At 52.8% G+C, this 13,775-nt stretch overlaps 1 protein-coding gene across 1 annotated transcript; it reads left to right on the forward strand.

Annotated features, from left to right (window-relative positions):
- Nucleotides 1-2,616: 2,616 nt before the first annotated feature.
- CD99L2 (CD99 molecule like 2) lies at nt 2,617-13,302 on the forward strand. The gene is made up of 11 exons (XM_015860766.2): nt 2,617-2,734; nt 5,700-5,756; nt 6,375-6,422; nt 7,039-7,134; nt 7,256-7,336; nt 7,510-7,602; nt 8,029-8,091; nt 8,898-8,924; nt 9,001-9,120; nt 9,822-9,887; nt 10,229-13,302. The coding sequence occupies exons 1-11, from the start codon at nt 2,680-2,682 to the stop codon at nt 10,291-10,293; spliced, it is 771 nt and encodes a 256-aa protein (XP_015716252.1). The 5' UTR covers nt 2,617-2,679; the 3' UTR covers nt 10,294-13,302.
- Nucleotides 13,303-13,775: the final 473 nt, after the last annotated feature.

Consider the following 13,775-nt stretch of genomic DNA (forward strand, 5'->3'; position numbering starts at 1 on the left):
CTGCCAGCCACGGGACAGCTCAGACGTGCACCCAGAGACTTACACTTAGAGTCACCCCTAAGTGTTTCGCATGACAACAATAAGGAAAACACAATCCAGACCGATAGTTTCATGTGGATAATATTCTAAAATCTGCAGCGCTCACTAACAGCGAGAGGGAAAGGAAAAGAGTTAAACTAAAGACGGGGAAAAAAATTCAAAGCTGTATGAGCTTAAAATGCAATCACTTCAAGCGTGTGTCAAAACAGTGTCAGATCTTTTTCTATTCATTAAGTTGGCGTTTAAACACCCACCAGCTCCTCTTGTTGCTCACCTGGGGCTCAGCCCCACCCGGCACGACGTGCCATAGGGCTCCATGCTAGAGCAGCTCCCATCACTGGGGCTGGGAGATGGTCCTGTTTTTAGGTGACGCAGTATAGCAATCCTCATATGCCCCCCATGAGCTTCTAAAACCCAATGACCCTCAAAGTTCAGAGTTAGAACCATCACAGTTGTACCTATGCAGGTAACGTGGGGTGTGCAGCCAGCACTGGACACCACCTCCAGCACTTGTTGGTTCTTGCTCCCTCACCTAGTGGTGTTATAGCGCCAGACACATAAATGCTTTTCCAGAGGGTTTTGAAGCTGTTACAAAATGTAATGTAAAATCACTGCCAAGCTGCAAAATGTTATGGCAGGTTTGGAAAAAGATAAAATAAAATACAACTGTAAGAATGACCCCAAACTCTTTAGATTCAATAAGCTTCGGTTTCCTTTTTTAAACTAACTTCTATTCACTTTATGGGACCTTTCTATTAAAAGCAGAATGACTAGCAAGTAAGCAAGCAAATCCTTCCAGCAAAGAGGTGACACTGTACAAGACAGAGTGTGTGTATTAGGCTGAGAGCACAGTCATTTCCTAGGGCTGAAATTAGATGAAATCTGTCCGTTTTCTTGAGGTTTTGGCCTCAGCGCCCTCCCCAGGGGAGGTGCTCAATTCAGCTCCATTCAAGGTCTCTTTTAGGCTCAGGGCCTTCCCAGTGGTCAGGCTGTGCCAACAGAACCACCTTCCCCACCCTCCAGTGCCCTCTGCACCAACCTGCCACACAGGTCACTCCTGTCCCACACAAGGGAAGGAACAATTCCAGCTCTGCCCAAACGCTGCCACACTTCTCAGCCCAAATAAAGCTGCATTATGCCCCATTTTATTATGGCAAGTCATGCTGCATGCTCTCAGCGACAGGAACCGGGCTTTTTGTGGAAGGTAGTTTGTTTGTCTAAGGCTTTTATTTCTCTCCTCTTTTAAAAACTAAACCCAAATGTCGCTGTTAGTAACTCTGAGCATTCCTTGCCAGCCCTCGGTCAGCCAAAAAACACACGGGGTCTCTCTGTAAAAACTCCATTCTGTGCACAAAGTTATTAACTGCTGGGAAAGGCAGAGAGTTCTTTTGCAGCTGTTGGCCAAGCTCTGGACGTCACCTCACACTCCGTCACCCCTCTGTGTTCTGCAGGCTGCTGGAGGCTGAGGAAAAGCGGAGAGCTTGGCCAGAGCAGTTACGCTGCTGCTCGAGACATGTTTGCTTTGGGTTCGGCCCCAGGTTCTCAGGCAGCGCTTTGAGTCCCTAGTGGGAAATTAAAGAAGAAAAAAAAAGAAAGAAAGAAAACAGCAGGTTGTGCCGCTTTTCAGGAACTCACACCACATCCCCCCAGCTGCCCTGCTTGGACATGGGGCACTGCCATTCCCCTGAGCCACCCTGAGCAGGGGCAGCCAGGCTGGCAACCACAGGAGATGCCTGGAGGATGCCCCAAGAGACGGCCCCAAACAAACACGCTCTCAGGGAATTGCCATCCCAGCACTACTCAAACTCCTTCCTTAAGGAGTGGTTTACACAGGGTGAGGATATTTGCAGCAGCAGTTCCACACAATGGGGAATATTCACAAGGGAATATTCATAACCACTCTGAGCACCTACTGGAGGCGCCCGGGGCCTCTGTATCAGCACAGATTCCTTCGGGTGTGACTCAGAGCACTACATTGGCTGCCTGCCTCTCAGCTCTTGGTACAGCTGCGGTCTGGACATCACACAGATCACAGAATCACAGACTGACCCGGGTTGGAAGGGACCTCCAGGATCATGTAGTTCCAACCCCCCTGCCTGGCAGGGCCACCAAACATACACCTTTACTAGATCAGGTTGCCCAGGGCCCCGTCCAACCTGGCCTTGAACACCTCCAAGGACGGGGCATCCACAACCTCCCTGTGCAGCCTGTTCCAGGGCCGAACCACTCTCCTAGTAAAGAACTTCCCCCTAACATCCAACCTAAATCTTCCCTCTTTTAACTTAAAACCATTTCCCCGTGCCCTGCTATTGTCAGCATATTGTCAGCATTGTCAGCCATCTCCTGCAGGTAGGGCAGTAATAAAACAAGCCGGTACGAAGGTCCCCACACACCTGCTCTGCAGAGAGCCGGGCTGGAGGCAGCCAACCCCAAACTACCAAAAACAACGGTATCATTTCACAGAACCATAGAATCGTTCGAGTCCGAAGGGACCTTTAAAAGCCCACGGCTCCGCACTGCGCAGCCCCACTCGTGCCGTGCCCCGCAGCACCCCGGCTCCACGCCAGCGCCCGGGCTCCTCCCCGCCCCGCCCGGCGGAGGCAGCGGCTGCGCCCCGCGGCACACGGCACAGCCCGAGCCATGGCCGCCCGCCGCCTGCTGGGGCTGCTGGCCGCCGCCGCGCTGCTGGGCGCAGGTAGGGCAAGGCGGGACGGGGCGGCGCGGGGCTGGAGCGCGGGGGCGGCCCAATGCCGGTGTGCTGCCGGTGTGTGCGGGCCGTGGGGGCGCCGGGCCCGGGCTGGAACCGGGATGGGCCGCCCGCCTTCCCGCTGCCGGGGCCCGGTGGGGATCACCGTAGCGCAGCGCTCGGTGCCGGTGTCGGTGTGACACAGCGCTGTGGGGCTGGGCCTCGCGTCCCGTCTCGAGATCGGAGTGAGAAAACGCCATTAGTCAGCAGCGAGGCTGTCGGCGTTCGGCGCTGAGGGGAAATGCCCCTGCTGCCATTCCCGGCTGCCGGGCTGCGGGTTCGGCTCCTAAACCTTTCCGGGCCGCTGTGCGTCAGCACGATCCCCGCTCCAAGGTTCCCCGGCCGCAATGGGGGGATCCGCGGCTCCGACCCCCGCGGCGGTGCGGGGCGGTGTCCGGGTCAGCGCTGCTCCGCGGGGCTCCGGCCGGGATGTGCGGGATCACGGCTCCTCGGCTGCCGCTGATCCGGGAGCCGGACGGGACAGCAGCGGGGCAGGGCCGGAGCCGGAGCTCCCGGCTGAGTGTTGGAGCGGTCGCTGTGAACTGAAAGCAGCGGGGCGGGTTGTGCTGCGCAGAGATTTACCGCAGCCAGGGATCCGCTGGAGCGGTGCTTGTAGTGCAGGGATCCGTGGCTTTTCCAGGAAGCGGGGAGGCTTGTAGCATCCAGTTGGCACAGGGCTTGTCAAGGTGATGCAGAAGGCAGCTGTTCAGGGGCTGCAAGCACTGCTGGTCCTCTTCTATATCTCCTTCGTTTCATAAGCCCGTACTGATAGCGCTGATGTGCTGCCATGGAAAGGTGGCACATCTGGTGGCTGAGGTCAGTGCACCCACGGGGAGCACAAGGTTCCCCCGACAGAGCCATCGGAAGGGATGCACACAGATAAGAAGAACCTGGAGCAAATCAGTGTGATGACAGGCGTGCAGTGGCTTGGCACATTGGTGGAGCTGCGGCACAGGCAGGCAGCGTTGTGCATCCCAGCCTGCATCTCACACAGCCTTCAGTGCCACCCCATGGCCCCGCAGCTGCTGATCGGGGCTAAAGCATCACAGATGTCTGTGAGCAGAGCTTTGGATTCAGCTGATTTCTGTACCTCTGTCTGTGTTTTAGGGCTTTTCTACCCCTAGTGACAGCGTGCTCGGAAGTGACCATCTAACTTTTGCTTAGTTTCCCTGTATGGAATTATCACTTCATGTAGAGAAGTAGGATTAAACAACTATATTCTGTCCCTTAAAACTATGGAAGACAGAGGGATGGAGCAGCAGCCAGGACAGTGGGGATGCTGTGGAGGGAGGCAGCTGTTATTAGGGGGCAGGGGGTAGCGGGAGAGGCTGGGCATGGAATAACTTCCACCCTGTCCCAGGGAGTGGTGGAGGCACTGTCCCGGGAGATGCTCAAGAACCATTTAGATGTTGTACTGAGAGTTTAGTCAGAAATATGGGTGGTAGGTGAATAGATGGATGATCTTGTAGGTCTTTTCAGGTCCTGCTGTCCCTATGGGTGCTGGCGGAGGTGGAGCTGCTGGTGCTGCTGCTGGCAGGTGTGGGACACGGCCGCTATCAGCCTCTCTGCAAAGAGAAAGTCTTCATTATGCAAATTCTCATCTTAAAGCTTTATTCATGTGCTTCCTGGCAGGCTTTCCTTTAATCTCAAGAGCAAGATTGCTTGGAATTACCATATACTCCTGTTAATTGCATGGGAAAAAAAATAATAATACAGCAGAGGTTGTTTTTGCCATAATCATTAGTGATTCTGATTAGTACTTCTGGAAATCAGAGTGTTTCCCTTGGAGCAGAGAGCTCGGCCACACCAGGAGCAGGGCAGTGCTGCATCCCACCAGTGCACATCTCACCTCAGCAGTGGATTCCAAAGGGGCCGGTGCTGCATGGGATGGTGCTGAGCTGGCACTGGGAATGGAAAGCAACACGCTTCATGTAGTGCAGGCAGTGAGTTACGGTGCTGTGCGCTGAGCTCTGCCAGACAGCGAGGCTTAATTAGATCATATGTAATTGTATGAACGAAAGGGCTGACGAGCACAGCCATGCGCCGGAGCTGCCTGCTGCAGGAAACAATGAGGGGAGGACACATGGTGGTGCAGTGCCCTCTGCCCCCAGCCTGCAGCCGGCTGTGATGGAAGCAAGCGGCTCAGCTTGGGATGCTGCAGTATGTGCCCATCCTGGCAGTGCTGCCCTGCTGCTGGCTGGTGTTTGCTGGGGCAGTGGCACAGCTGGGCTGCACACAGGGCAGGGGCAGCACAGCTTCAGGCATTGCTCTCCGTGAAAGTTTTCCTGCTGGTGGGCGCTGCCTCGTGGCTGCCATTGTCCTTGTCAGGAGGGCCGTAAATTTATTCATGAAGCACCACGGAGCTCAGGTGGCAGCAGCTAAATCCATTTAGCGATAGGAATGAGAGGAAAGCCATTTTAATGTTCTCTTGCGGTGCCGCAGCGCTTAGCAAACCCAAAGGATATTAATTACTCAGCATGCTCTGAGATGTAAAAGCATGAATTTATCAAGACAAACACATTCAGAAGGAGGGTAAGTCAACAGTAATTAAAGCCGGTGCAGGAAGAGGCGGAGCAGCAGGGCAGGCCGTGTTGGGGCTGGGCTGGGGTGCTGCGTGCCCCCCTTGTGGGCCACAGCACATCCCACTGCTGGATGGCACTGCCCAGCACAGCCCTTGGGAGCTCAGCCCTTTCACTGAGTTTATTTACGCTGCTCCGAAGGCTGCACGATGCTGAGCCAACGTACAGCTGTTGGGGAAGGCTGATGTCTTCCTCCCCGCTGGCGATGGGTCACGGTGAGCAGAAAACCCTCTAAAACCAAAGCAATTCAGGCACGGGCGCCTGGCCAGGCTGCTTGTGGAGGTGGCTGACGTTGTGTGGAGTGAGTAACTCCTGTGCCGCTTCTTTGTCTGCAGGTTGTGGGGATGACCCAGGGGAATTCAGCCTAGAAGATGCCCTCGGCCCCATACGGCGTAAGTCAAGTTCATTTACTCTTTACACAATAAGGAGAAAAATAAGATTAACAGGTGCCATTTGCCCACTGGGATCTCTGGGCGAGGTGGCGGAGGATACAGGCCGGCCTCAGTCCGCTGGGTGCAGATCACAAGGACACGGCAGCACCTGGGTGCAGCAGAAGCGTGCCAGCATTCAGATGGAAATTAATAGGAACGGAGCGGCTGCAACTCTCACTCATCATTTATTCATATACTTCATAAAGCTTCATAACCGCTGTTAATGGAGAGTGGTTTGCAGGGAAAATAAAAATTATGACAAAATAAATATAAACCACCTCCTGAAGCTGACGGCAGCTTGTTTTGCCCTGGGAGCAGTCGGGGCTTGAGCACTGGGGTGTCTGCAGAACTGCTCCAGCAGACTCTGGTATGTGGTACAATGCTGGACCTCCCTTGGGCTCCCACTATTGCATGCAGTTGCAGCTATGGGTGTCACAGGGACAAAGGCAGGGCATGGAGCTCTGTGATGCTGTGATGCTGGCGGGCTCACCCACCAAGTCCTAGCCTTGTGTTCTCAGGACAGAGGCAGTGTTTCTGGTGATGCATGTGGCTAATGTGTTCTTCCCCTTTCTATCACAGCCACACCCAAGAAACCCAGCAAGCCGGCCGGTGGGACAGGAGGGAAAGGTGAGATGTTCTTGGAACTTGTCATTTCAGCAGGTGTCAGCTGTGTTGGCAGGGAATCACCTCTTGGTTGGCCATAGGCTGTGCTCCAGCGGCTGCTTGTGCTGCCTGAGCTTCCCCTGCCTGCACTGCTTGGCGGTGCTTTCTCTACCATCACCACGCAGCCACTGTATCGCTTGTATCTCCCCTCTCCATCGTCAGCACTGCGCACCTGTGCCTAAGTAAATGCAGTATTGATGTTTCTATCTGTTGTGAAGGCAGCCGACACGAGAGCATTTATGGCCGCGACCGAGTTCTGCACACTTTGCAGTATTGTAATGGATTTGACACAGGTCACGGCTGAGCTCCATGAGGGCCGGCATTTCTGCTGGCTTCGATCCTGGGGAGGAGCTTTTGCTCCAGGACATACCCGGCTTTCACCGAACAGTGCCAGGGAAAACCAACTCCTATGGTGGGAGTCAGGGCCCTGGCTGCCCAGATCCCAGCACCAGCCCCACTGGAGGATGCCATGCCTGGCCCTGGCTGCGTGTCCCTGCTGACAGGCCGAGCAGTGCCATGTGCCATGTGCTGCTCACACACTGCCCCAGCACTGTGGCTCGTCCGTCCGCTCTCTCTGCAGAATTTGACCTGGCTGATTACTTCGACAACCCGGTGGAGCCCACCAACAGGCCAGCCAGGCCCACCGCCAGGCCCTTCCCACGGCCGGGGAAGCCAGGTGCGTCACCCTGCCCATCGCTACCCTATGGGAACTGGGGCTGCGTACAGCCAGGACCTTGTTTGGTGTGCCTTTGGGAAGCTAACAGCGTTTTGTTCTCTCCCCTCTGTGACACTTCCAGACAGTGGCTTTTGGGATGTCATCCATACCACCACCACCAAGCGGCCAAAAACAACGCAGAGCCCCCGCAAACAGAACCCAGGTGAGTGCAGCTTCCTGGCCACGCCGTGTCCAGCCCCAGTTTGTTCAGGTGAGAGCTGCAGGCAGGCTGTAACCGTGCTACTGCAGCAGCACTGGAGAGGAGCATTTCCTTGTCCAATTACTTGTCAGCATCAAGGAGGTTGCTAGAGCTGCTAACCCCATCTTGTTCTACAGGGAAGAATCCTTCGGATCTGGACTTGGCTGATGCCCTTGGAGACTGGGACGATGCGAGGGATGGCAGGCGGCCAGCTGTGAGGCCGGAGGAAGGTACGTGGGTTTCCCTCTCTCTGCTGCTCTCACCACCATGTGTTCCTGGGCCCTGTGGGAGCCCCCGAGCACTGGGTGCTCACTGTGGGGCACCCCCTCCATTAAAGTTGCCAGATGCTGGGGTTTTTTATTTTGTTTCTTTAAAGTTTGCACTCATTACTGAACCCCTAAATGGTTCAGAACCCCCCCCAGCCTCGTTCCCAGTCCCCTGTGCTCCATGGAAGCACCCATAGATGCTATGACAGGGACATGGGGCCAGCTGGCACCTGGCTCTCTGTCCCCTTGCACCCTGAGCAGACCTGCACTCTTTCCCTTCCCATTCCAGTCGTTGCTTTCTGTGTGGCAGCAGCACTCACCCCCTGCAGGGCAGCAGTAGGGGATGATTCCTCTTTGCTCTCCAATCTGAGTTTGTTGTTATTTTTCAAGGATTTTCGGACAGTGACCTGGAAGGCATTGTGAATGATGGCTACAGCCCCGACAAGAAGAAAGGTAGGGACGGCCCACAGGCAGGTTGGTGCCCACAGCATGGGGCAGAGATGGCCACAGCGCAGGGACCCCAGGGGGCATCTCCCCATGGCAAGAGACCCCATAGTGGATCTAAGGGGATTGGCAGGGGTACGTGCTGTCCTGGTAGCAGTGGCTGGCACTGGTGGCCCTGGCCAGCCACCTCATGCTACCACCACCAGCAGATGCCAGGTTGTCCCTGAGCACCTGGCAGAGGGAGTACAGCTGTAGGGATGGAATGGAGCTTCTTGGCCCCCACCCCCTGCTGTGCTGACCTTGTGGGGCTGTCACCCCGCTCCTCATGGACACCGTCCCTTCTCTCAGGATGCGACTGTTGGTTTCAGGAACAGGGAACCAGCTGCACTTGGCTCAGCCTGCACAGAGAGCTGCAGTATTAAATATTAAAGGCAGTCGAGTTAGAAATGGCGAACACCACCAGCCCGGTCGACATTTAATGAATCACTGTGCCAAGGACAAACTGCACTGGAAGCATTAATACAGTACTGACCTGCTTCTGTAATGCGGGTTAAGCAACTCGCACGGAGCTGCAGCTTCCAGCAGGAGCCATTTCTCCCATCTTGAGCTGTGCACAGTTGCCCTGACGTCATATGCAGCTGCCCCAGTGTCACGTATGGACACCCCCATGTCATATACAGGTGTGCCAGCTCACTGCTCAGCTGTCCCCTCTGGTGGTGTGAGGATGCCACACTGCAATGAAGAGCATCTCTGTGCCAGCGTGGGCTGTGGGGCTGTGTATGGGCTGGGCTGCTGATACATCTTTTCTCTTACAGGATCTGGAGGCAACACTGACAGCCAAGGTAGGGCCATGGGGGCTACGGGGGGAGCAGGGCCTGGGCTCCTCCCCACCACTCAGTGCCTTTCTGTGCCCTGCAGACAACCGGGTAGAGACGGGCACCATCGCTGGCATTGCCAGTGCCCTGGCCATGGCGCTTGTGGGGGCCGTCTCCAGCTACATCTCCTACCAGCAGAAGAAGTTCTGCTTCAGCATACAGCGTAAGCAGCTCAGGGTGGGGCTGGGAGGGCTGCAGGGGGGAGGATTGCAGAGTGGGACTTGGTGTGTGAGAGCAGTGGGGAGAGTCCAATGAATGCGATAGAACAAAACTCCCTTGTATTTTCCCTCCACTTAAATGATATTTTGGTAAGAATAAATAATTTTAAAAGAAGAGAGTGAAGGCTTTGATGAGGGGAAAGCTGAGACACACAAAGTCCCAGAAAGGCAGCAGGAAATTAAAGTTAATTATAAAGGAGGATTAATTTAAGCCATCAGACACGGCACGCTGGGCTAATGTCAGGCCTTAGATGCCTCGCAATGCATGACAGCAATCTGCAAGCCGTCAGCCACTGTGGAAATGGCTTTTCTCTCCAGAAGCACAATGGCACTGGGTGTCATCCCAGCAGAACACACGCCTGGGGACAGCAGTGGGCCTGATGTGTGGCCTTGCCCCAAAGCCGCGTCCTCCTGTCCGGGGCTGATGCAGGAGAGTTGGGCTGGGAGCTCTGCAGTGCCTTGAGAATACAGCACAGCTTTCTCAGCACCAGTCATGGTTTACCGATGTTTCTATGCTGCTGTCAGTGCAGGGGAGTATGCAGAATTGTCTCTTAGTTTCCAAAGGTAGGCCCGTTACCATAGGTTTTAAGCCATCAATTTCTGCTTTCTAACCTTCCATCTCACTTTCTTTATTGTTGCTTCTCAGAGGGACTTAACGCCGAATACGTGAAAGGGGAGAATATGGAAGCTGTCGTAAGCGAGGAGCCCCAAGGTGAGAGCCTGGCCACAAAGGGAGCCGCTCCGGTGACTGTGGGAAGGCACCGCTTGGGTTATGCTGCAGCTTTTTGTCTGATGGCCGCTGTGATGCTTTTCCTACATCATTATACACAAAGGGGAGCCAGGATGAGAGACCAAGGGTCTCATTCTGCAAACGGCGGCAGCTGATGTTGAGCTTTAATGTGTTCAGACGTGTGCTCCCTCCTTCAGCCCCAGATAAGGGTGGCTGCTGTAAAGGCTGAGATGGGATACAACCGAGTGGCGCTTCGCACCTGTTGCTTGCAGTCCTGTACAGCTGCGTGCTGCCATACTAATGACTTCTGTTTTCTTCCCCAGTTAAATACTCAGTACTGGAAACACAGTCAGCAGAACCGCCGAAACACGACGGTGCGAAGGTGTGAGGGCAGGGCCTGCCATCTCCTCCTGCTGGGAAGGGACCCGGCGGCAGCAAACACCAAGATCTCACCTGCTTGTAATTTAGCTATTTATTTCATTTGAATCCAAAGCTGTTTGATGTGTACTTAGGCTTGAACTGGCTTCTTACTGCACTAGGCTTTAGGGTTAGGATGGCACTACGTACGTGCTTCTTTTTTTTGTAATGAGATATGTTTACATGGAAGGAATACTGGAGGTTTGACTGCAAGTCGTATTCAAACTAACAGCAGGTGCTTCAGCAGCGATCCCGTGCAGGTTAAGGACGAGGTCTTTTGCAAGGACTGCTTTGTAAGAACAGCAAAGTGCCTGTTATTAGCAACCCAAAGCAAACCAGCCACCTCCCTCATCAGTCTCCCTGTGCCACAGCGCTGCTGCCCAGGCCTGCCCTCACTGCCTTGGTGCTGCTTCCTCCTCCCCGGCCCTCTCACACTGATGCCAAGACATGGGGACAGACACTTGCTGAGGCACTTTCCCAAAGCAATGGGAAGTGAAGGGGAAGTGACCGCCCAGTGTAAAAGGAACTCCCAGTTTATATGTAGCCCTGAAATATGTGCATTTTTGAACCTGTTCTGCAGATCCCAGATTGTGTGAATGTACGTGGACTACCAAAAGCATTTCTTTTGATTCAGAGCTGTCAGGCAAACTCACTGCCACAAGGCCTTGCCATGATCCCTGAGGTCCCTCCTGGCTTGAGCCATTCCATGACTCGATGAGCCTTCTGTCCCTCTAAAAGGAAATGGCCCAGTCACGTTTTAAGTGCTTTGCAACAGCTGCACAGTTCTTTATGCTCTTCTTAACACTTGTGTCTTTAAAGCCTTACACTCGCTCTAGCAGAACGACTACAGCATTTTATAAGGGAGATGAGTTCTAATGATATATGGTGCCTCACGTATTTACAGCACTTCGTCTACGATACTGCAATTAACCGTCACTCCTTTGTGTGTGGATTAGAAAAAGTAGTTCTCTCTTGTTCTGAGACTGTGACTCTCTGCTCCTGTGTAATTAGCAATAGCACGAGAAGGAAGGGCCTCGTATTGTGCCAGAGGAGGGTCAGGTTGGACATTAGGAAATAGTTCTCTGAGAGAGCAGGCAGTGCTGGAACAGGCTGCCTGGGGAGTGGTGGAGTCGCCATCCCTGGAAGTGTTTAACAACTGCGTAGATGTTGTACTGGAGGACACGGTCAGTGGGACATATCGGTGGTAGGCTGGACTGGATGATCTCAGGTGATCCAGCTTTACTGATTCTAAGACAGGTGCAGGATACGCTCCCTCTGTTTGTGTACTCAAAGTGCCAGATTTACCTGGGGGATGGTGGCTGGAGAATTCTGCTGGGCACAGGCAGGAGCTCCAATGTGAGGAAAGCCACGTCCCTGGGGTCAGGCTGTACTTCTCCCTTTCCCACACCATCACCTGTCTTTTCTCTCTTAGCTGAATGGATTTGAAAGCTGTAGCATGAAAAATGTTTTTACAAAGTACAGAAGGTGTTGCAATACGGTACCAATGAGCACTGGGAGGCATTTCAGATTAGATTAGCTGAAGCAAATGCAATCTCATTTCTCTTAGCTGATAACCAGTGTTGTCTGCAGATGCAGATTGTCAGCATGTTTCCATGGCCCTGCACCTTCTGCACACCCAGTGGATGGGATGGAGGGTGCCCAGGATTGCTTACAGGCTGTAACACTTAGTTACCGTCCTTTAGGGAATGGGTACAGCAGGACGTAGAAGAATCACACACTTAACTCACAGGTACTGCAGGTGGTGGTTTCACAGAGGAAAAACAGCCCTTTCAGAATTCAGAAGCGGACAGCACTTAAAAGTGCTCCTTTCCCAAAAGCCTTCTATATGACTTACGCCTTAATGTAACTTCAGGCTACTTGGTATATGGAAAAATGTGAACACGCAGTGAAAGAGATGACATTTCAGAAGCTTAAAGTAACAAAATTAGAAATCTCTCTCTTTGGGATTTCAGATGGGAAAATATTGGACAAATATCGCAGATAAGAAATTAAACTCAAGTCTTGTCTTCAAAACTGGACAGAAACCAAAGCCACGATGTGCTGAGTGCCAGCTAAGGCTCAGCTGGCTTCATGCAGTCTGCTTCCTCCTTGTCTGCCCAGCAGATGGGAGTGAGATGTGGGGAGCTCAGACCTTGCACCTTCACTGCTTGGGCCATTTCAGTGATGGGGTGCTCAGCTGTGTTTTCCTGGCAGTGAAGCAAGTGCTGAAAGAACGGACGCAGTGCTCGCCTCCATGTGTACATAGAGCTGACTTGAGAGCTCACGCGAGGCTGCGCTGTGGGCTCTTTTCTCATGACATCTCCAGCTTTGCTAAAGCTCCTTCTCATGTCATGGTTCAGAAAAGCTTTCACAATTACATAGAAAACAGAACTGAAGGAACTTAACCAGCTCTTATCCCACTGTTTACCAATTGCTTGCGTTTCCCTTTGGCAGTACTGCAGCAGGTTCTTCATTTTAGAATACCGTGCCATTGAATCCTTCGCTTTAGAATAACCCCGTTGTGAATTTCCTTTTCTTTTTGGTGCTTTAATAAACTCAGTCATTTTCTCGCAGCCTCATTATGGAATCCCGACAAGCGCTGCGCTGCCACTGATGGCTATTCATTTGTTGTGCTAACAGCGGAATTACTCCACAGTACCATTTCAGAGTCTGAAAAAGCAAAATGACGAGGCAGGGTAAGGCCTTCACCTTTGGTTCTGTAATAAAAGTGAACACAGGAAGCTCAGAAACAAAATTCTTGTGAAATTAGAGTCGTATCTTGTGAGCGGAATTCTGATCTCAGAGCAAAGCGTATTGCTTGCCCATGCAGGAAAAATCTATGCCAAATGAAGGCTGACTGTTGTGCTGTGCAAAGACTGATTGTGCTAACACTGACACATGTATGTAAGGGTCAGCGCGGGGAAAGGATCAGAATCTGACCACCTTTGGAAAACATTAAAACAAATTGTCTACTAAGGCATTTTGAGAGCTTTTTTTTTCTGTGTCGCAAGTCAACTGCAAATAGCAGCCCATGGCCTTTCTATACATAACCTCTTCTACGACACCACTAAAGACTTCATTAAAAACACAGCAGAAGAAACACCCTTCCCAACGCATCCCAAAACGGTCTCTGTGAGGGAATATGTATGATTGAGGGGCTGTAATGTAATGGTAGTAGTGTGTAAGTGCACACACTTAGTCATCATCCCTCTCCTCCTCAGGCCCCTGGTTTTTCTGAAACCAAAACACTGACACTTACCTACAAAGGAGGAAAAAGTGTAATTAAGCCCCGAAACAGGACTGAAGTGGCAAAGCGATGCTGATGATTCACTTAACTTCACAAGCAAAAACTCTTTCAATTGTTTACCATGCCTTCAGTTTACTCTGGTATGCCAGGTTCATGTTGTTTGCTCTCTTAAGTGTCACTCAAAGATCAAACTGAACTGCTTGCTG

Source organism: Coturnix japonica, chromosome 4 (assembly GCF_001577835.2).
Source record: "Coturnix japonica isolate 7356 chromosome 4, Coturnix japonica 2.1, whole genome shotgun sequence".
NCBI lineage: Eukaryota > Metazoa > Chordata > Aves > Galliformes > Phasianidae > Coturnix > Coturnix japonica.